Source organism: Desmodus rotundus, chromosome 6 (assembly GCF_022682495.2).
Source record: "Desmodus rotundus isolate HL8 chromosome 6, HLdesRot8A.1, whole genome shotgun sequence".
Taxonomy (NCBI): domain Eukaryota; kingdom Metazoa; phylum Chordata; class Mammalia; order Chiroptera; family Phyllostomidae; genus Desmodus; species Desmodus rotundus.
The window spans coordinates 8,605,375-8,629,953 of record NC_071392.1 but is presented as its reverse complement, the minus strand read 5'-3'; the positions used below and the strand labels follow the sequence as shown (position 1 = coordinate 8,629,953).

Sequence of the window (24,579 nt, the reverse complement as noted above, 5' to 3'; positions counted from 1 at the left end):
TCTGTTCTGGTTTATAAGCTCAAACCAGAAAGCTAGAAAGAAACACAGTGAGAAAATAGAGAAGAGGAAGAACAGGAAAAAAAGAAAAAAAAAAACAAAGAAAAAAAATAAGAAAGAGATCATGGGGGAAATTGTGATTTTTAGAATTTTGTAATTGTGAATATGGAGAATGGATATAATTTTTCTACATGTATAAATAACTATGCTACTTACATAATTATAACACTAACATAATACAGGAGGGTACTTACTACGTGCTAGCAGGCACTTTACATATTTTTTTCACTAATATAAATAAGAGCATTTCAGTAACAAGATGAGTAAGGTCTGAGGATCTAATGTGTAACATCGTATAGTGAAATTTATATTTTTGTATAATTGAAATTTGCTGAAAGAGTAGAACTTCAATGTTCTCACCCCAAAATTAAAGAAGTAAACATGTGAAAAGTAATGGATGTGTTAACTAGATAGAGGAATCTTTTTACATTGTATACATATGTTAAATCATACATTGTACATGTCAAATATCTTACAATTTTATTGGTCCGTTATACCTCAGTAAAGATCGGGGAAAACTGAATAAGGACAACACGAAGCCGTCGGTGGTTTCATTCCTCTACCTTAAGGCTGAGACCCTTGCCCTCTCTCCTTCAAGGGAAGCACAGCTCTGAAGGACTGAATTAAGATTTGAAGCCAGTTCTGACTCCAAAGGCTACATTTTTCTCACCTCACTCTAATGTCCACAATGCAATGAACTATACTGTTGTCCACAAAGTTTTTTTTAATGTAAATGCTTGTCATTTTTTGTTCAGAGGGCTAAGATAAAATATCTCATGCTGTATGATTTAAGTGTGTTGTTAAGCAAGGAAAATTTTGCACAAAAAGAATGGGGTAACCATCTTATATGCTGAGGAACACTGTAACATACATTATATTTCAAGCAAAAAGTATCAAAGGTAAGTGGAAATTCAATTCAGCAAATATTTGAGGTTCCATTGTGTGTCAAACATTGTGAAGAAAGATCTGCAGAAAGTTACAGACCCCTAAGTAACTATCTGGTTAGAGGCAGAGATAAAAGTGGTGAAGATTCACCATTAATAAATGGAACTGGAAATATTTAAATACCCACCATTTTCACATGTACAGCAGAATCTTGATTAGTCATATCTCGGTTATCCAATCTTCTGGATTTCCCCAGGTGATGTCACAGTAGGAGAGAGAGAGAAAAGGTACACGTGACATGCATGCATTTCAGTCTCTTCCTGCATGTTAATGACCCACAAAGGTGGTACTTTGGAATGGTTTAAACACCAAGTTACTGAAGCCATCTTTTTTCCTAAGGAGCTCCATAAAGACTTGATTCTGTCTCACAATGTTTGGGGTTAAATATGTATGGAGAATCTGCAGCTTTCCTTTAAGAACTTCTATGGTGTTAAGAAGATTTGAACAGAGTTAAAGTGAAGTAGATATTTGCAAGAAAATGCTTTATTACAAGAATGTTTTATCAGCATTTTCTCTACATGTCAGGATGAAGTTTGTGGGAAAACTATGCATCACTATTACTAAATCAATGTGGGAATTTATAAAAAGAATGTAAAGGAGAAACATGATATACATACTTCATCTTTAAATTTTCTCACATTAAAATTTTTAATTTTGTGAAATGATGTGACTAAAATATGAATTGTGTTTAAATCTAGCATAGTATCTAGTACAAAATAGGTATGTAATATTATTTGTTAATGATCATATCAGGGGTTTTGATAGTTTATACATGTTTACTTTTTAAAATATCTCATTATTACAGCTTTCTTTCATTTTTGCAGTATAAATCATAAGGAAATTACTTATTTACTTTTTGGTACTCAATGACCTTACTTTTACTGTATTCTACATAAGTAAAATTTTATAATAAAAGCACTATTTAAAAAGGGCAACTTTGTTGAAAGATGAAAAAATCAGACTTTTTCTTAAACTTTAGTAAAAGAGGTTGGACATTAGAGCTGTGTTCTTGATAATTACAATGTGTTATAGCAGATATATAAAAACTTATTAAATTCTTAAACCCACCCCCCACCTTCCATTTTAAGTGCATGAAACTGGGAATTGTCTTATAAAAAAAGTATTTTCACTCCTTTCTCAAAAGCTATTACTCAGGTGATGACCTTGCAATTGATGGCCTCTTAGAGTTGAGTAACAAGTATTTCCAAATAGTAAGATGCCTCTAATTTTTCACATGTGAAAAAATAATGTATCTGTTATCCACATATATACACACACACACACTCTATCTAACTCATAAAAATTTGATCACCATCCCCAAAATGTAATTATATGGTAGTTTGGAGGTTAGTAGGTAATTGTAGATACAGTCAAACAAGGTCAAACTTAAGTAACTTTTGGTCTAACTTCTTTCTGCCCGAGTCAGCTCTCTTAAACACACATGTCATAGAAGCTGCCTACAAGTCTACTTCTTTACTTATAAAACCAAAGCATACAATATTAAGTGCTTATGATTTTTCTTTGATGTTTAGTATCTGAAAAGGAGTCTATGTTTCTAGAAGGCACTATTTAAATAAAAGCATTTTATTAGCTTGAGGAAGAGGAGGGAGAATGTGGAAAAGTACAATCGAATTTATAAAAATACCACATGCTCAGTGAAACCCAGGAAAGGCCCAACGAAAACAGAACTCAAGCAGTGACAATACAGTTTAGTATCTGGGAATCTGAGCTCTTTTGGTTGCACACGGCCAAGGAGCCCGATTTCTCTCCACCTCCAACCCCCAAGAATGGTTCCTTCTGTAGCATTTGTGCTTAGTTAAAAAAGAAAACAGAGGCCGGTTTATTAGCTGAAAGAGTAATCGTCTTTCTCATGGTCTCTTTAAATTTTATTTATGCAAAACGCACATCAAACAGAGTAATGAGAAATTTGCAACTGCTAAGTTTCCAACTCTGGGACATTATTTCCGATAATCTGGATACTCTGCAAGCTTCAAGTGCAGGTCTTTCACCCCTCCCAGTCCCCACTGGCGATCTGGCCAAAATTCATCCTTGTCAAAAATCACCTCACATTAATAAAGAGACACTGCATGCCTAACACAAAAAACGGCCCGAGGTCACTAGCATTATGAAAGTGTAAAGACTAAGGCGCAAATGTCAGCATTCTGGCACAATTCTAAAGAAGACACAGAAAATGAGGGCAGGGTATTTTTAAACCAATCGGCTTGTAAACCTATACTCGGTATATAAAGTTCTGGCTCGCTTTGCCAACAGTCATCTGTTGCAGATGCTTCAGGAGGAGAGTTGCTGGAAAAAACACATCGAGTGCAGAAGACACGTTCAAAAATAGAAAACACCCTCGTTGAACTGTGAACTCTCTTCAGAGGATGTCTGGAAGTCTGCCATCTTTGGATCTTTCACCGTGGACTGGATAGTGTGGAAGGTGGAAGAGAATCGCTCTGTGCTCTCTGTGGGAGGTTAAGGTCTCTACTGTAGGACCAGGCTAAGACTGAAGCAAGAGGGAAGACCTGCACTTGAGTGGCAGAGACTTGGAAACTGGAGGTTTCAGCTGTCCTGGCCTCTCATTCTGAAATGATTACCTTTACCTTGAAAATATATTTACAAATCAATAAACTGAAAAGTTGTATGTCTACATGGACAATATTTACATGCCTTTACACAAGTTTTAAAGAATCTGAATGAAAGTTGAATACTTGCTAAAGGCCTATGATGTTCTGTTTTGTGGGGAAATGAGAAAGACTTGATTCCTTATTCCAACTAGCTCAGAAAGTTATAATTTTGCTTTAATTTTGATCTCGAGTCATTTAAACTGCATACCAATAAGGTAATGAAATCTTGGATGGCAGACGGTGTACTATTTACCTAAGGAAAGGCATGTAGTGGTGTAACTTGGACTGGTGTCAGTAACACTACTGACCATCCACCATGAACCCATTTTACTGCACTTCACCAACCTGCATTACTTGTCCTGTGCTCGGTTTTTTAATAATAACAACACTTTCTTAGGGTAATTTGCACACGGAAAACTATCAAACTATAAGTCTATGCATTATAAGTCTAAGCATTATAAATCAGTTTCTCAAGGCATTTAAATAATCTTCCCTAATTAAAATTGCAAGGCAGCAGTAAAAACAAAACAAAACAAAACAAAACAAAAACCATAACTGGAAAGTGAAACTTTCTTGATACAAACGTAAGACAAAAATGAAACTGAACAGCAAAAGGTGGGAGGAGAAGAGAAAGAGGTAGAAGAGGAAAAACAGATTTTAAAGGCTAGTTATTTAAAAACTGGCAATTGATAGCAATTTCCTTAAATAGTAAAAACGTAGCTTCTCAGTTAAAACTTAATGAATACTTACAAAAATATGTAATTTCAGAGCCTGGAATTTATTCATCCACCCTACCCATCCACACTGCCCTAATACATAATGGCGTGTTTTAAGACGAGGTAAACCAAGGCACATAGAAATTAAGCAATTTATTCTGATTACCCTTGAGGCACTCTGAGTTCTTCTGTCCTTGAATTTGTCCTAGAACCACAGCACAGGTAGTAAGCAATATCCAGAGATGCTTGGATACAGGCTGCCAATAAAAACCATGTGAAATACTTTAAGAAATGGCCTGTTGCATTAGCTAATTTTCCTGATTAAAAAAATATTAAAAATGAGGTGAAGTCAATTATTTACATGTGACTTAGTCATAATGTTCACCCTTTCATGGTAATATGTCTGAATTTTATTTACCATATGCAATCTGTCATAAGCCTTAGAGACAGTGATCCAGCTCTTATCAATTCATGAAACATACCAGCATAACCCTATTCCATGATATCCTGGACAAAGCTCAGAGGCACAAAATAAAGAATTAGTTACCTTTATTATTAGCCATAAAAATAGTTTCTAATCCACAAAGCTTGTAGCTATCAGCAAAATTGAGCCACAGCAACTGAATGAACAACAAAATTGGATCTTACAATGTTTTTCCCCTTAAGACGAGATTTCTGAGGATACTTTGCTTTTCCTTAACATCTAGATGTCAAACAAGAAGCTCTTAAAATTAGATTCTATAAATTTCTGAGACCTAAGACACTTCAAAGTTTTACATACTCAGATCTCTGCAAATTACAGTTTTGCATTATACATTCTATTTTCAATTTATTTATGCTTTTAAATGCCTAAAATTTCCATCAGATACTAAACCATATAAGGATCAGATAAAGTTAAGCAAGAGAAACTCATTTGTTTACATGAACTGCACACACTTACCCTGAAGGTAACCGGACCAGCTACACCAGCAAAAGAAAATTCTTCCTGTCTGAGAAGTCCTAATATAGCACAGGTACAACGGAGGGGCGGTCCCAAAAGCCTTGGCTGAGCTCTATGCAAAACCAGGCTGGTGACGCATTACCACACAGAGCTTTATTATGCTCCGGTGACAGGCCTGCTAGCTCGGAGCCAGTCACCAGTCAGTGTACACAAAACGACTGATGGAAGTAACGTGTCAGTTAAGAGAAGGTAAATCTGTAGCAGCAGAGCGCTGGCAACTTCATGTGCAAAGAAAAGAGGAACTGCAATATGAACACCAGTATTTCCTTCCTCATGGTGGGTTTTTTTTTGGGGGGGGGGTGTTGTCAGTGTACTTGTGGCATGTGCATTTTTCTGTGTGAATAACGTACTTCAATGCAGAGCAAAAAAGATTAGGTCGTAGCTGGCTGGGGAAGGGGCCACGCATATTGCCCAATGGGCACAGAGTTTCGGTTTGGAAGGTCAAAGGACTTCTGAGAGGGGCGGTGCTGATGGTTGTGCAATAGGGTGAATGTGCTTAAAGCCACTGCACTTACAGCTAGTTAAAATGGTTAAGTTTTTTGCTATGAATGTTTTACAATTTTTAAAAGATTAGCTCATTTAAGACACGTGGAAAAAAGATATGATGCATGTATGTACGGTCAACAGAATGCTAACAGTCTTTATTGCAGGGCAGTGGGACTTAAAGAAGTGTTTTTTAATGTTTTGTTTCATTTTCCTACGTTGTCTGACAATTTTAACAGGACCATGCATGGATTTGCTAAAAAGAAAAAAAAATTCTGAACACAAATACTGAAAACTAATTTTTATGGTTAAAAACAATTGAAAAAAGTTCCTCTCCTGCTGGAAATAAAAGCAGTCAATCTGTTGTGAAGGAATACATTTTTAACTTTTATGATTTTTTTTTTTTCAGTGCGTTTTCAACTTGAGAGCCGGCCTTGCTTTCGCCCAAGTGCTGGGACTGCAGCGTGCTAACACCGTGTGCCAGGGCCTGATAAAGGCTGCCACGGGGGCCGGGCAGCTTTATCGTCAGGAACGGCCAGGGCTCAGCTCCCCTTCCGTAAATGCACTTTTATATCAGTCTTCTCTCCTCTACTTTCGAGAGAAATCAAATCCACACCACCCTTCAGTAATCAAACTTTGTAAAGCAGTATTCTCTGTTAGAAACAACCCCCCAAATTTAAGAACGGCTTTAAGAAAAGGACACTAGCGAGTGATGCAAACTTAGTCTGCGCGGAATGTTACAAAGCCAGCACTGCTCTCCTGCAGTAAGATGAGAAGACGCACAACCATATACGCTCCTCTAAGAGCACGTCTTCTCTACTCTGGCCGAAGGGCTCCAGGGCAACGAGGTGGTTCGTTTTGAAAATACTTCTGTATTAATGGGTGAATACGATGACTTAACTCTCCTGTCATGTATTAACAGAGTTAGCGATGATAAGAATTTTTAAGACATCACTTCGAAAGATGACTTCAGATAAATCATCTTCAACAACAACAACAACAACTACAGAATGCTGGAGTTAAGGTTCCACCTCAATGACCAATATCTACGTGTTCAGTAATACAGGAGAGCCGCAGAAATGGTGGCATCTACATAAAGTGTAAAAGTACAGTTTTTAAAAATAATTTTTAAAAACAGCTAAAATTTATTGCACACTTACGATGTGCCAGATACTGCTAAGCACCCGACATTTCTCATCCCACGTGACACTCGTAACCCTAGACATTGCTATTAGCCTCATTTCACAGGTGAATAATTAAGGCTTGCAGCTGGCAAGTGGCAGAACTGATTCAACCTCAGGTCACTCTGACGTCAGACCCCGTGCTTACTGACCAGCGGACAGCACTGCTCTGTGAGAGCAGTCCTTACAGATGTGTTGAGGTGTGCATGATCAACCACTGGGTGAAAAAAGTTATGGGTATCTACAGCAAGAGCCCCATTTGTGGGCTAAATCTTTATATAAGCGTGGGGAGTCTAAAACCGAATACGCAAGACAGTATCAGTGATGGAATTAAGAGGCCATTTTTATCTTCTGAGCTTTATAAAATAAATGAGTTCCTTGGAAAATTTAAAAAGTGTTTTATTAAAAATGTTACAGCCCTGACCAGTATGGCTCAGTTGGTTGGAGCATCATTCTGCAAAGCAAAAGGTCGCTGATTCGCTTCCTCATCAAGGCACATGCCTGGGTTGCGGGTTCGGTCCCAGGTCTGGGAACCTATGAGAGAGGCAGTTGATGGGTACTTCTCTCTCACATGGATGTTTCTCTCTCTCTTTCTCCCTTCCTTCCCTTCTCTAAGTGTTATGGGATATCCGTACTGGAGTGGGATGAGGTGAAGTGTCCCTCCAGTGGGGAACTAACATTCTTGGAGCACTTCCTTACCCATGTCAGTCCCAGAAGCGTGCAACAGGCCTTTATATGCAAACTAATTTATGTTAATGAGGAGCCTTAAAAGAAAGATAATAGTTCCCCCTTTTGATAGATAAAGGAATCTAAGGTTTGGAGAGGTTAAGTCACAGTACTTAGTGTCACAAGAGCTGTTAACACTTTTAAAAAATACGACATCATGCTGTTTCTAGGCAATAACAACACACACAGCAATTACATGAGACAGCTAGAGATGTCTACAAATAAGAATGTTTTGAAACTGCCACAGAAAAGAGAAACAGGATACAAAGAAGACACTGAATAAAAGAAAAATGAATTTGGTTTCAAATAGCTATAAGGTACTTTTGGTTTTTTTTGAGTAGGGATGTAAAGGAGCTACAGAGAAGTCATAAAGTCAGTCTCTTCAGCAGCACAGTGGATTTTCACCCCTGGACACAATGACTGGCCCTGTTGCCTTGGAGTTTCTTTACTCATTGTCATAAAAACAGAAACCACTCATTCACGGCTCCTAATGCAAACTCGAGACCTGAATTTGATGTGCCAAAGAGCAAATGACTTCTCATACAGGACATAACTTTTTGGAAGATTTTCCTCTCCTTCTAACACTGAAACTGGCTGTTTTTATTAATGGAAATAGGGATATCCATTTGTACTTCTGAATAACTACCTACATCTTTTTAGATATTGTTAATTATCCAATCAATTTAAAAGTCTATAATTCAGTTTGTCATCAAAAAGTTTCTCAGAATTATAAAAAGAACAAAAAAGCCCACAGGAAATAAAATCTTTCAATTTAACCTTAATTATTTATTAATTCATTTCACCTTTAATCTTGGGATAGAGAAGTAAAGGGTATAAAGTTATTACACTAATTAATAGTGGTGTGTAAAAGAAAAAGACTTCATAATCCCACATAAAACCTGTACTACTTTTCAATAATCTAAGATTTAACTACTAACTCACAGTTATCATAATCCAATTATCATTCAGCCATGCAGTGTTCTTTTTAAACTTCAATACGAACTTGATGGACACCTTAGGAAGTTATTCCAAACCAAACAATAAAGCCTTATACAGAAGACAATGAGATGCAATACTCTGTTTACGACTCTTGTAAAACTTGTTCCTATTAATTGTTGCAGGATGTAAATACAAGGATGTCTTTTTTAAACATGTAAGACACCTACCTGGGCATGTGATTTCTCTTAAAACTCTTCTGAAGAGAACAGCCGACTAAGCTCAACACTGTGACTATTTAAAACAAAATTAAAACAAGGTGCTGTACATACATGTGTACATGAATATAGTTTAAAATGTTTAAGGAGAAAAAACAAAGATGGAACAATAAATTACTACATTTTGGGAAAATGAAGAGCAAGTAAAGATTATCTCGTAAGTTTTTTTTTTTTTTAATTGAAAATCATTCCTAAAGCTTATTGTTTAGGTTACTGTTGGTGAAGTTGATCGCTGCATTTATGAATTTACACACATATATGCAAACTGAGGAAAACCTATGGTTCTGATCTCAATGCATTCTTAAAAATTCTATGCAAAAACCTAAGATTGAGTAACTTAATTTTCAGAAACTCAAAGTTCTTGAACGGGGTATATATCATTTTTACTCTTACATAAAAAGTAATACATTGTGTAGTTTAAACTTGTGTAAAAGAGCCCTGATTGGTGTAGCTCAGTGGACTGAGTATTGGCTTGTAAACTGAAAGGCTGATGGTTCAATTCCCAGTCAGGGCACATGCCTGGGTTGCAGGCCAGGTTCCCCGGTGTGGGACATGTGAGAGGCAACCACACATTGATGTTTCTCTCCCTCTCTGTCTCCCTCCTTTCCCCTCTTTCTGGAAATAAATAAAATCTTAAAAAAAAAGAGAGAGAGCAGGCATTCTTTAAAAAATTTAATAAGTAAACTACTGTAGAAGAAATGACATTGTTGCAATAGGAAGGTCAAGTTCAAGAAAACTGCATGTAAGACAGTATCATAAATGAACAGAGTTCTTCTTAGCTCTCCTCTCAAATGCATTATGTTCTAATATTTCAAGATTCTTAGCACTGAAATTGTTTCCATTTTATATCTGAATCTTTGTGCCTGAAATGGAACAAGATGAAAACTTTGTTTTAATTTTGAACTCTTTCCACATTACACAGTTGGTGTTCTGTCTGTTGAAAAGAAACAGTATTGTTTAGGATTGCTATTTTGGTATGGGTTATATTACAGAGGGCAAAAAGGTTATTTTGTTTAAACTTTAATTTTATTATTGGTGTATTATATCCAATACATTTAAATAGAGAGTACAAAGACTTAACTTACTGTGCCCTTTTTGATGTGCCAAATAAACTCATTTAAAAAGTAATAAGGTAGAAAAATGATGAAAAAAACAGTAGCAAAGAGTTAGTAGAAATTATATGGAAGAGTAGTGGGTGATAACTTGAGTTTTAAAAGTATATAAGGTTTTCAAAATGTTCATAGGTTTGAAAAGAACCTAAAGAATATACTTTTTAGGAATTCACATATATTTTTCACTTGCAATTTCTGTCTATATTTGAAATTTTTCATGATAAGACATGGAAAAATAGATTAATTTACTTCTATTTTACTTTTTTACTGTTTGTTCATTCAAGAAACAACAAAATACAGCCCTTTAAAAACTGCTTTGAAAATAAACTCAATGTAGTAAACCAAAGTACTTAATTTAACCTTAGAAAGTTTTGATGACATGTATTACATTCAACAATATACGTCATAGAATAGAACTTACAGCCTTCCAAAGCTTCATGGACAAATTTTACAGTGGTGAGCTCTTTCAAACTTTTAAAGAACGGATGCCTCCTATGCTAGGTAAACTGTTTAAATACACACGAAAAGAAGTTAAGCAGTTCAATTCTGTTCTTGAAACTAATTAGTATAAAACCCTGAAACAAGCTTGTCAAAAATAGCACAGAAAGAGGAAACGTGCCTAACTTCAATCATGAATACAGACATAAGACTCTTGAATAATACGCAAGTAGCAAACGAAATTCAACAGTACAGTGGTCATCTAACAGGACCGCATCAACTGTGTTCGAGCAATCAACAGTCAGCACAGAGGAGTGACAGGAGCATGGGGCTGCACGTTCTTCTTCGCACTCTGTGGCATTTTCTAAATTGTCTGTAATGAATGTGTTTTACACCCAGAAGAAACCTAAGGTTATTTTTTAAATTAAAGCTACACTGTCCAAAATGTAAGAAAGTAAGACTATATGACGCTGCTACCTTTTGGAAGAAATGAGCATGGCCTATGTTGTCACACTTACTGCAGGTAAAGTGAAAAATGATCTGTTGGGGCAAAATCATGCCTGACTGTTTTTGTCTGCAATCGCCTTCCTCATTCTATGGCTGGGAAGGTAAACTAATGATTAAGAAATACACACTATTCAAACAGTATGCTATTTTCTCCCATTCTGACCACAGCATGGAGTCAGAATGTGTAAAAGAGGAGTCAAGTGCAAACGAAGCTCTGTAAACCGTTCTAAAGAGTTAGTGCATTGGTTGAAAGATGCCATGTAAAGGTATGAAAAGGAGGGTCACACTTAGATTGCTCGAAAATGGGACTAAAACAAAAAACACTTGGAAAAATTCATTTCTAACATACTGTCGTGGTTAAACTCATTTTATAAAGAGCCTTTGCAAATCAAGAAAAAGAACTCATATGACTCAGAAAAGAAGATAAATGGGCATTTATTTTTTAAAATATTTATTTATTTATTTATTTATTTGAGAGTGGAAAAGGAGGAGAAAGAGAAGGAGGGAACTATTGATGTGCAAGAGAAACACGGATTGGTTGCCTCTTGCACGCCCCCCGCTGGGGACCTGGCCTGCAACCCAGGCATGTGCCTTGATCGGGAATGGAACCTGCAAACCCTCTGTCCATGGGCCTGTGCTCAATCCACTGAGCCACACCAACCAGGGTTATTTTTAAAAGTTCGACTTCAAAAGTAATAGAAGTACTTAAAAATAACTATTATTTGGAAAGGTGAGAAAAAAAATCCCTACTCCCAGGAAAACAGGGACGTAGGGACTCCAATGTACCTGGTGGAAATGTAAACTGCTCTGGCCCTTCCAGACGGTAACCTGGCAGCACATTCGAAAGCCTTGGGTTTGTGTGTGCCCCGACCTGCAAGTCCAGTCAAACAAACGACCTTGGGCGGGCGCAGCTGCTGTAAGACTGTTCATGGGTCTATTTATCGTAACAAAACCCAGGAAAATGTAAAGGCTCAAAAATGAAGAACTGGCTAAATAAGTTACGATATCCATATATGGTATAATAACATAAAGTAATATAATAGTTATTAAAATAAGTATAAATTTATTACTAATAAGTGAATAATTTTGTTAAAAACAATGTTACAGTATGATCCAATTTTGGGAAAAATTATACTTAATATTTATATGCATAGAGAAAGAAAGGAGTATGTTTATTAAAATATGGGGAGTTTTAGGGGGCGAAAATCACAACTTACCTTTTTCCTTATATAGATTTAGTTATTTTTATATCAGAAAAAAAAGAGAGAATCAAGAGGGAAATGGAGCTTAAAATACATAAATAATTAAAACGGATAAATTCCTTACAAAAAGTGGATCTTAATTCAGGTACTGATGAGTCCTTAATTATTAAAACTTCCCTAATGCTGAGTCACAGGCTTGGAAATCCCTGTGTGGGGGTGGATCCCTGAGTTAATTTTTGGAAATGTACAGTGAATCACATGATCTTTTTTTGTTGTAAGTGTACCAGAGGGAATTCAAAAGTGAGTCAAACACATATAGAAGCTTTCTCCTTTACAGGAACCCATGTTTTTCATATAGTTTTAGTGAAATTAAATTTCAGTAACTGAAAACAACATACGTAATTATACATGCCCGAGAGTGCGCCCCGGACTGGTTTAATGGTCCGCAACGAGGACGGCAGGTGCAGAGGGATTGGGCCCAGTTTTCTAGATGTTCAGGTTAAAAATTGTTCCTGAAAGTTTAGTGTAATACAGGACGTCTTCCTATTCCCAATCTTTTTAAAGTTAAGAAAGATTATGCTATAACTAGACATTCTGTGTTTATCTCCAAAATCTGAGAGCTCAAAGAGAATACTGTTTAGAAATCATTTTTAAATGTGTTACTTAATTTGACCCTACAATAGGATAACATTATGTCTGAAAGAAAGTTGCGAAAAGAATAGCTTTGTTTATTAATAGAAGGGAGAAGGTACGAGAATTAAAATTAACATTTATTGAATAAGTACTGTGTGGTAAGTACTGTTTGACACTCTATGTATATCATCTCTTTTTTAATCTTAATAACCCAGGTAGGTATTGAGAATAGTATACTGTTGGAATTACCCCATAGAGCAATAAAAAACACAACATAGGCCTGGCCTGGTAGTTCAGTTGGTTACAGCATCAGCCCAATACACCAAGGTGGCGGGTTCGATCCCAGGTCAGAGCACATACAAGAATCAACCAATGAATGCATCAATAAGTGCAACAGCAAATCAATCTCTCTCTCAAATCAATTAGAAAAATACAACACAAAGACAGAATATGCTGTTTTTTAAAAAAAGATTTATATATTTATTTATTTAATTAGAGAGACGGGAATGAAGGGAGAAAGAAAGGGGGAGAGAAACACTGATTGATGTGAGAAACATCAATCGGTTGCCTTTTGCACACACCCAGACCTGGCAACGAACCTGCAATCCAGGCATGTGCCCAGATTGGGAATCGAACTGCCAACCCTTTGCTTTTCAGGCTGATGCCCAACCAACTGAGCCACACCAGTCAGGACTGGAACATATTCTTAACATAACACCCTGAAAGAATCAAAGGGGTAGGTGAATTTTTAGATGAATCAGAAATGGAGGCTTAGAAAAGTAAGGTAACTTGTCTGAGGCTAAACCAACATTAGCATGTGGCCGCAGTGAGACATGGACCAAATGCACACTAAACTCTCAAACATTATATAGTAGACAACCTTATTCCCCTCAAGACTGCCTAGTGTTCAAATCACAGATTACATTACTTTTTAAAGAAAGAAAACACTGTATAGCTTTACTGGATAAGCCATGATACTTATAATATAGAGAATAACAGGACAATAATTATGAAACACTAGCTAAGTTTTCCTATTCTACCAAAACTAGGAATGAATGTGATGAAATCATATCCATAGGACATAGTTATGCACAAAGGACAAAACAGAATAAAATATTTAATTAGCTTGGAAAGACAACAAATTTAAAGATTAGCAACACAGCGACAAATTGCTAACAAAGTAATTCTCATCCCATCTGGGAAGTATGCTTTACCAAAAAGCTTCAGAGAGCTAGACTCGACTGAATGCTGACCCTGCTGCTTACTGGTTGTTCCTAGGCAAAGTAATAGAAATCTACAATAACCAGCTGGACTGTGTTTTAAGGATTAAAGAAGGTAAACATACCGGGGTTTTTGGCCCAAATTTTTCATTCCTTTCTCCTGGTTACACGATAATCGGACATGGCCAAATTAACCCAAATGGGAATCCATTTCTAATTGTTTTCTGGTCCTAGTTCCAGTGTAGCCCACTGTTTTCTAAAGGTAATTCATTTCTATTTTACAACACTTTGGTATTCGATACACTATGCTTAGGTTCTCAATCTTTTCCTGTCTCCCTCCATCTGCATCAATCCAGGGTCTCATTCCCTTAGAACCCTAAGCGTTTGACAGAGAAATCTAGGTAAGTTGACAGATTGTTCATGGGGGAAACTGTGTAGGAGTATGAAGATTTCTTTCGGATGCCAGTACTCTGACTCAGGGTATTGGGGTGTGGTAGAGAGGGCTGTGCCATGACAGGTTGCGGCGCAGATAATATGTGGGCATGTGGGCAGGAAGGAGCTGGCGGAAGCCACAACATGTGACTCTACCTACTTCCACCTACTGATAGGCAGGAACTTGCCAAACAATGTAAGCAATCCTCCCGTGAATTACTAAACAATTTTGTCATCTACTAGCACCTTGAAAATGAGGAAGACAAACAACATGTATGGAAAGACAAAACAGACAAATAGCATTTACAGCTGGAATGGCAGAACACTGTCCTACTTGCGTGAAACAAAAATTTTAACTTCCACGGATGAAAGTCTTTTTACAAGAAAGGGTTTATTAGGCCACTGCTAGCGAGAAAAAGAAGATGGGTCCTAGGGCGTGGCATCTACACCACCAGCATCCGTCCTGGAGTTGGCAAGAGTTTTCATACAACACGTAAGTTGTTCTGAAATAATCTACTGGTACATTAGCCATAGTCAAAAGAGGCTGGGAGAAGCTGAAGCCCAGTGCAGGCTAGTTCTGGGACAGGTGCAGAAATTTGTAAGGAAGAACTGTTTGCATTAGCTGTGGGTAGTAGATTGGAAAATTCAAGAAGCAGAGGCTCCTGGGGTTTGATAGCGCCTGAATATTGTCTCTTTTAGACAATCATGAAAATAGCCACCTGAAAATGAATCCAAAATTCCAATTTACACTGAGGAGGGTGGGCAGTCTTCTGTTGGTTCAGCCCTGGACTTGTTCCCTCTGGCTCTTCCTTCCACCTTCTGGCCTGTTGTAATTTAATCTAGGACATCTTACCATTGTCTTCTTGTCAGGTCACTTAAATTGTATGGATGGGTTTAAACAACACCAGGAGAGTAAACAAAAGCACACAAACAAGAAAGGTACTCTAAACAGGCTGCACAGCTGCACTGTGCCGTAGCCAAGACAGAAGTCTGCCCCCTGCTGACAAAAGCCATGATTGTACAGACTTCCCTGATTGCTGTGTCAGGTGAGGTTCATGACATTAGATTTCAAATTAATTATAATATCAAAGATATGAGAGAGAAACTGGGGGCTGAACCTGCAAACCAGGCATGTGTTCTGACCGGGAATCAAACCTGCTAACTTTCAGTTTACGGGACAACACTCTAACGGAGCCACACCGGCCGGGGAAAGATTACTTATATGCTTAATTCAGTAAGTCAACATGTTGTGATGCCTGAATTATTTTAAATGAACAAACAAAATGGGGATCTATGGAAATGACTCAACAGAAACTATAGGGAACATCCAAACGACTCTAAGTTAAGGATAATCTAAAACACTTTGCAAAAGTCGTAAAAGCCTATAGATTTCACCCTGGCATTCTGTGTCTTTCTTTCTGCTTAAAATTTTTTATTCATTAATTTGAGAAAGAGAAAGAGAGAGAGAAAGGGAGAGAGAGAAAACATCACTCTGTTGTTCCTCTTGGTTTTTTGTTTCACTTACTGATGCACTCATTCTCATTGGTTGGTTCCTGTATGTGCCCTGATCGGATCGAACTCAGAATCTTGCCATATAGGGCGATGCTCTAACCAACTGACCTAACCGGCCAGGGCAATCCCTCTCTTTTCTGTCCTCTCTTACTGCTGCTCCCATGACAGTCTTGGATTTCATTACCTGTAATCCCGGCTTTAATCCATTTTTTCATCGAAGGTGGCAGACTGCCACCCCAGGGTGTGCCTTTTTGGCCTAAGGATTATTTTGAGTTGATTATTCACAGAAACAGCAGACACAGGGAAGGCTCAGAAAACACAGAAGTTACCTTTTATAAAAGAAATTTAAATTTATAAAGGAAATCTCCATTTGTAAGGGTGTCTTTCACTCTTTACCAGAAAGAGAAGGACAATTAAATCACAGGGAATTTTTAACAGCAGAGAAGCACTGCCTTAAATCTGCATATGGACCTGTAGTCACCCTGCCATACTTTTCCTCCCCCCTGTCCCATCACAGACCTCCCCCATTCCCTTCTCTCGTGTTTTAACTGCACCTGGTATAATTCTAAATCACCTAGGAGAGTTACTCATTTTCCCAAGGGTATCTCCCATGTGTATGTAGACAAAACAAAAGGGGTGGTTCTGCACAAAGTTACCTCACAGGGTGATATGGTCATGAATTCCTACCTGGGCAGGACAAGGTCAGGGCCCAACCTATAACTTCCTTAGTAAAAGGCAAATCTTTGCCTTAAGCAAGCCTTGTCCATTGTTCTAGTGCAAAGGTTAACGCACCTTTGGAATAAGCACACACTGTTTTCTCCCACCTTCATGTGCTGTTCCTTATATTCCCTCCTTAATCCAGTCTGGCTCAAAGAAATTCTTACAAAAATTATTTACAGGTTTGGACGTTTCTTATGTTGACATACACAGGCTAATAAACTTCTGTTTTGTTAAAGAAAAAATTCACAGCCCCAAATGCCTTTGCTCATGCTTAATGCCCATGATGCCAAACCTAGATTTAATACCTGATGTAACTAGTTCTAACCTCTCCCAGACACAGTTTTGTTTTTAAAAAAGGAGGTGACATTTATTTATTTAGAGTTTATTTATTTTTAGAGAGAGGTAAAGGGAGGGAGAAAGAGAGGGAGAGAAACATCAATTGGCTGCCTCTTGCACGCCTCCAACTGGGGACCTGACCCAAAACCCAGGTATGTGCCCTGATTGGGAACTGAACCAGCGACCTTTCGGTTGGCAAGCTGGTGCTCAATCCACTGAGCCACACCAGCCACGGCAAAAACAGTCTTAATCAACCAGGATAGAATTTTCTGGTCAAGTACCATGAGGCGATCTGTCATATAGGCCTTCCCCATCCACCACACAGAGAGGCAATCTATATAAAAACTCTTCCCCTTCTCTTCCCCCAAAGAAAAGAGGTACTTCTGCAAAATAATCCTTCTTCCTATAAGATCCTTCCATTTTTTACCACCCCTCATACAACCCTTCAAAACTGGCAAAGTTGGAGTTCACACTGCCTGTCACTACCAGAACCAACAAGCAGAGACAAATTGAATTTTTATGGGTGCTGTATTCAGATGCCAGTGATGTGAGAAGATAGGGGGTAAAGTACACTCAAAAACTGTCCTAACATCTCATCTCAAGCCGACCTTTATATAAGGAGAAGAAAGGGTAGGTAAGGGGTTTGGAAAAAAGGTTAATGGGTTAAGAGTTGCAGTCCCGCATGATTTTCCTAGTACTTCAGCACAATTTCTCCAGTACTTCTTTGTTGATCAACAATTCTTTATCTGCATCCCTCCCTGGAATCCAAAAGCTCAGATACCTTCTCTATCACTTGAAGACTCCCTGGGGCACAAAGGTCAAATTGCTTGTCCACCTTCTGGAGTCAGGTAGGTCATGCATTCCAGTTCTTGGAATAACCACTTTCTAAATACCTTAGTCACTTAAGCCTAAGAACTATGATAACTGAAGCTAAAATCTTTAACTCCTGAGTTCCCCTATCACCTTCTATTTGCTAGATGGGATGCTGCCCCATTCATGAATTACTTAATAAAGCCAATTAGATCTTCAAATTTACTTGGGTGAATTTTGTTTTTTAACAGTTTTTTCTCTTGTTAGTCTGTCTTTTTGTATGTATTTTTTCTTTATTACCAGTTATCCCCCTTATATCCTCTAGTCTGTCTTTTCTATTTGGGGTTCCCAGGGGAGAATTTAGAAAGGTAGAGAGAAAATTATTTTTCCCTTGATACACTTCTCAACTCCTGATTCGAGTAATGCCACACTGAGTGTACTTCAGTTACCACATTAATCATACTAAAACGCATCCCAGGTCTGGGAGCACTGCCGACCACTGGAGCACTTCAATGCTAGCCCATGGGGTCGGCTCCTTCAAAGAATCAGGTCTGCCCATCTTTGTCATGGTTTATCAAGTCAGCACTTAAGAGATAGTAAAAAATCACCCTATTGAGGGGGGAAATGCAGCTCATCTCCCTTGAAGTAATGCAAATGAATAAAGTAAAGGTACCTAAGGACATTTAGGCTTTCAGCCAGAAAAGAAAATTTCTGGATAGATTAAAAATACTAGTGCCCAGTTCAAGTATGTCTCCAGCTGAGTTTTTTGTTTTTTTCTGGCACTTCTTTATCTGCTGATCAACAATTCTTTATCTGCATCGCTGACGTTCCTTCCCTGGGACACAATGGCTCAGATACCGTGTCCATCACTTGCAGACCCCCTGGGGCACCAGAGTGAATTGCTTGTCAACCTCCTGGAGTCCCGTACCTCATGCATTCCAGTTCCTGGAATAACAGCTTTCCACATGCGTATCAACATAAACTACAGGTAAGACTACGGGTAACATCTGTAACTGATGAGTTCCCCTCTCACGAGCATGACTGTTACCCTTCAAATACCACCACATCCATCAAATATTACCCAGTTCCTTCGAAATCCACACAGACGTTCATCAGTATCTCGTGTTTATACTCATTCATTCTAAAGTACTCCAGCTGTTAAGCTACTTGTGACATGTATTTGTGGGAGCAGCTTCTACACCTCATTAGCATGTATGAAGGCAGTGGCCATGTCTCAAGAACTATGTAAGATCTAGGTATTTTAGGTGTGAATGGATATGTCTTTAGTCTTGCCATGGCCAGAAGGACAAAGCTAGTCTGCATTTGTGTTCTTTACTGCGGTAGCACCAAGTACTTGAACTAGCTGGAATACCCTATTTTCTACCAGCCAACTGACCACCAGTAGTATCAGATTATATACATGTGTTTTACTTTGATCAGATATTAAGTCAATATTTACTGAATGGCAACTGATATGGAAAAAGAATAGGCACTATGGTGTGGTGTGGCAGACTGTTAATTACTTGATTAATATACCCCTCTCCTCCTTTCTTACTGATAGAATCTCAATATTGTCAGAGGGTGGCAATTTGCTTCCCTCTGACAAAAAAAAAAAAAAAAAAAAGATCTCAGCTTTCCTTGGAGTTTGGGTGACCATGTGACACTCTTCTCTCCAATGACATGTAAGGAGAAAGTTCTGCTTTACTTGAAATAGGTTTCCTCCTTCCTGCTACCTGAAAAATAGGTATGTTGGCCAGGACTGCAACACCATCTCAAGACCATAAGAAAAGCTAAGAAAATTTCAAAGAATTCTGCTGTGATATCCTTGTATCCTCTAATTAACACCAACAACTGCCTGCTTTTTGGACTTCTCATTAAATTACAAAAATAAAAATAAAATCTGTTTATTAAAGCCACTGTTTTGGGGTCTTCATTTACCTTAGTCAAATGCAAGTAATAAAACAAAGAACAAGAAATATGTACCGGTTCAGACACTTAAAGAACATATACACCAGTAAATAATATAAGGCAGTATATCAATTGCTAAATTTTGAGGAAATCATCAGGAAATGCCACAGGAGCTCAGGGAATATGCTTCGTAAAACAAAACAGGAATTCAACACATTAAGTAACAATATAATACATACCTCCAAAAAAAAAATTCAACACAGGTTCCAAAAGGTCATAAATCTGAGCAGTATTATAAATTACATAAATACTGAGCTATGGAGATATTTTAAAAAGCCTAAGTATTAATCCACTTTTCTGTGTAAGAAACATTCAAACCTGTGGAGAAGTTTTGGCGAGTCTGAGCCAAACTGATGGACAGCTGCCGAGAAGCAGTATCTCAACGGACTGAGAAGTGCTCAGGGGAATGGCAGTTTCGTGCCTTATTTTATACATTAGAATCAAAGGAGGGGCTCTAAGGGGGTTACATGAAGTCCACTGGTGACAGATTAGGGAGGGGAGAGAAAGCAAAGCAGGGAGACCTTTGGGATTGGATGAAAGGTAAAACTGAACTGCTTTTAGTTAATAAATTTTAATTTTAGACCATCCTTTGAGCTCGTCAGGTTAATTTTCTTTCACATACTAAAGCAGTTACGTCTTGGTTCCCCCCCTCCTTTTTCTAAGTATAGACTCAATACTTGCCTGTTATTCAGTTACAGTGTCCAGAGAACATCTGATACTATCTTACGATATAAGAAGAGAGGAAGTTTTTGTTATAAGTTTATCTCCAGGAAGGAAACACACTATACTAAAGTTTCAAAAACAGCACCAACTATTTATGGAGTAACCCTGGATGTTCACAAGGAAGCCATAAATTGCTGAGATGTGGTTAAATTAAAAATGACAATTTTAACTGGTTGGGGAACTTTTAAAGACAGCTCCATCTCCCCAAACCTGTGGTCCAAATAAATCCCATCCTCCTTGTTGCTCTTTAGGGGATAACGTTAAGACTATACATTTGTTCTGGTTTTGTGCTTGCATTTTATTGCATTTGACAGATACTTGTACTTAGGCAGAATTTAACAAAGGATATGAGAAGAAATGAATAAGATTAAACCATCTCATCTTTTAAAGAAAGATTAGTTTCCTATTACAGAAAAAAGTAATTTGTTGGTAACTAAAACCAAAAAACCAGAATTAGAAAATGCCTATATTTTGCTGTGTATAATATACACTTTTTTGCCCAAATTTTTGAGGTAAAAATAAGGATGCACATCATAAATGGGTATCATGACTACATATCATGGGCACGATAATCCTGTGTACAATGTGCACAAAATGTGGGTGTGCGTTACATGTGGCAAAATCTGGTAATCTAGTAATGCAGGAGAAATTAGTGGGGGTTCAGAATGAGTCATCTAAGGTGTGCCTCAAGAGGGCTCAAGAGAAACCTCTGTCCTCCATGTGAACTTGAGATGGGGGGCCTACCCATTAGAAGAGATTATCAAAGATAACCTGTTTGACCTATCTGTAGGGCAGGGCAAACTTCTATTTACTTAACGTCTGCTCTTATCACCCTGCAATGCAGTCCCCAAGGCACCTTAGCTCACCCCCAGCACAGAGTGTCTCATACACCCACTTCCCCTCTGTGTCTCTGAACCTCTCTGCACCCAGGGTCCCTGGCTGTCTCATGTATGTGGGGTTCCCATACATATGTATGATTAAATTTGGTTGTTTTCTCTCTCCTTTTTTTCCCAGGGGACAGTGTGAACTCAATCCCTTACTGTTACAGAACAGACCTGGGGTGGGAGGGGGCAGTGAATGATATACTGTTACTGAATGAACCCACCTTTATGCTCCGGGGGTCTCCCCCCTGTACTAGGTTTGCCTTGCCTGCTGCCAGGGAAAGACATCTCTCAGTGCCAGAGATTGGTGAAAAGGAAAGGGATTATTATTTATTTAAAAAAGTTATATAGATTTAGAGTAATGACTTAATGTCTTCATGAAAAATACTGAAGTCCTTCAGAATACCCACAAATGCACAGTCCTTCCTTCTCTCCTTTGTGCAGTCCAGAGTACTGTATCTCAGGAAAAGTAGAAGTCCATGGTTCAGGCAGCCCCTCGGTTCCGGCACCATCAGCTGTGTTGCCGCCACAATCTCCAGTTAATCCAAAACCATGTGGCACCTTCTCATGGCCCACCAGCAAGAGTCCTTTCACCCCTTTTCTTTCAGGCAAAGTCTCTCCTGCTTCCTAAGCCACATGGCAGAAAGGGAGCATCCTAAAGCTGCATGGTCCCAACTTTTGCCAAAGCCACGTGGTCCCAACCAAAAAGCCAAGCATGGCTGCTGTGCCTGCGTTTAAATCCCAGCGCCAATCTTCCTCTGCAGCCCAATTTCTGAGTCCTCCCACAATCTGTTACTCCTGCCAGCATTTCCGTATTTTTCCAGCTTTACTGAGCTGCCATAGTAAGTCCGGGCAGGTGTGGCCCCATGGCGTGGAGCCAATCATATCCAAGCTCTCACACAGGCACCGTAACCAGGGTGAGTTCCCTCCCAGTTCCATCATGAGTTGGAGTCACTCCCATCCCCCTGGCTCAAAGCAAGGCCACAGCTATTTCACATGAAACCAGTTAAAGGTTATAGATATGTTCAATGACCATTCTGGAGGTTATCTGCAAAACTGTTGCTATTCAAAACAACTTAATGGCCCTGCTCCATGCCGTCCCATCCCCCAGCTCAGACTCGTAGGGGTGAGGACATCCTATATATATATATTTTCTAATATTTCCTGGACACCCTGAGTCCTGAACCCCATTACAAATCCCCATTTGCTTCCCCCACACCAGTGCACCCTGTTGCATTACTACCATAAATTATGCAGTCCAATTTCCCACTTTTGAGGAAATTCCAGGACTCAGCAATGGATAAGCATCACCCCCGGAAAATCACCTTTGTGACCAGGATATCTCCCCTGCCAGGTAAGCAAACTTATATTCTCTTGTCATCTTGTCATGTCTGTTTGATTATTAGACCAGCCAGAAGAACTCTGAGGGTAAAGTTTCTTCCTTCCCACATTAGGAAAGCAGGTGGTATGCAAAATTAGGAAAAAGAAGCAATTTAATAGGAGACATTAGGTCACGTGGACAGAAATACGGAATTAAGTAGGTAGAGGCAGGTACTGTAAGGCTAAAAATAGTAAAACATAATGTAAATAAGGATTTACAGAAATAAGCAACTGTAAGTCAATGAGTATACACTTGTTCAGAAGCAAGGATGTCCCTTATTCTTTTCCAAAGACATCTGTCCACCTGTGTTCTCTAGCCCCTGCCTTCCTATCTCCTCTGCAACTTGGCTTCATTATTTCCTCTTCTCTCCCACATCTTTAATCACTTGCTTTTCACCACCCTCCTGCCTGCCAATAAGCTCCTGTATCAATAATTCAAAACCAAAACAAAACACACGCCCCCAGGACAAGTATTTCTTACACTTGACTCTCACTTTCTGGTTTTCATCACTTCATTGTTCTTCCAGTGGCTGCTCAAACCACCTCCCCAATAGCCCTTCAGTCCAACTTGTGACCTCTGCAGTCTGATATGATTTTGCCCCTATTTTTGTAAACACTTCCTGTTATTCCACCTCTAACACTGAACACCACTTAAATGGCACAATTCCCAAGACTTCCCTTTTCTTCTTGCTCTAACATTGTGGATACGAAACAATATCCAGCCCTGGCTGGGTAGCTGTTAGTTAGAGCACTGTCCTTGATGAGCCAAGATTATAGGTTCGCCCCCCCCAACCCCCCAGTCAGGGCATGTAACGGAATCAACCAATGAATGCACAAATAAGTGGAACAAGAAGTCAATGTTTCTCTTTCCCTTCCTCTCTCTAAAATCAATCAAAAAATAATTTAAAAGAAACCATATCCATCCCCAAGATAAATTTTTTAAAATTTAGGGGAAGGGAGGGAGAATGGGAAAGAAACATTGTTGCCTCATGCAGGCCCCTGATAGGGGACTGAAAATGCAACCCAGGCATGTGCTCTAACTGGGAATCCAACTGAGCTGTGCTGTCCGGTCCCCACAACCATCTTCCTGATGTCATAAACTGGTTGTCCCATCTCTGCAATATGAAGCAAAAACATGAATATATCAAATCTAACAGGTTTTTTGGCCACTTCTGAAACTGTAGTAGGGGAAGCTCTTCTCAAAGCATCACTGCCATCGCAAGTATCACGAGAGCAGTACTCTAAGGGTAATTGGAAATACTCAATTCACTCACAGCAAAACCTAAGATTAGGCAAAAATAACCTTAAATGATGCTATAAGCATCATCCTAAAACTACTATATAATTTTGTGTGCTATGTTCTTAACAAATAAATTTGTGCAAATATTTCTACTGAATGGTAATTTAAGATGCCATTATAAGTAACTGTTATCCAAATTATATTTTATATGAATCATGGACATAAGTACCTTTTCTTTGGGAAAAAAGTAAACCCTTTTGCTTGATTCTGGTTTTCTCTGATTATCGCCCCTTTCTTTTTAGAAAAAAAGTTCTCAAAATCAGTGGTGTACTTTGACCACCCTCCTCCTCCTCCTCCTCCTACTAAGTCACCCCATTAAAACTCTGACTAAATCTCATTCCCCTTCTGTTACTGTTTGATTATTCTTTTTCTTAAACTACCTGTATTCACTTCCGTAAAGCTACCCAATATCTTGAAACTTCTAAAACCATGCTTCTTTAATTTTTTCTTCAGCTA

At 38.5% G+C, this 24,579-nt stretch overlaps 1 protein-coding gene across 4 annotated transcripts in view; it reads right to left on the bottom strand.

Annotated features, from left to right (window-relative positions):
• The window catches only part of NT5C3A (5'-nucleotidase, cytosolic IIIA), a 45,497-nt gene that overhangs the window by 12,795 nt on the left and 8,123 nt on the right, over positions 1–24,579 (bottom strand). The window contains exons 1-3 of one of the 4 annotated variants that reach the window (XM_024562959.3): positions 5,286–5,425; positions 4,512–4,602; positions 1,130–1,184 (exon numbers count right to left, since the gene is read on the bottom strand). The exons of 1 other annotated variant lie outside the window; for it this stretch is intronic. In XM_024562959.3, coding sequence (XP_024418727.1) covers positions 1,130–1,165 — 36 coding nt within the window. In that variant the 5' untranslated portion in view covers positions 1,166–1,184; positions 4,512–4,602; positions 5,286–5,425. Of the gene's footprint in view, positions 1–1,129; positions 1,185–4,511; positions 4,603–5,285; positions 5,426–24,579 lie in introns of those variants that run through there. 2 more of the 4 variants (XM_024562961.4, XM_024562960.4) reach the window with 2 other exon arrangements.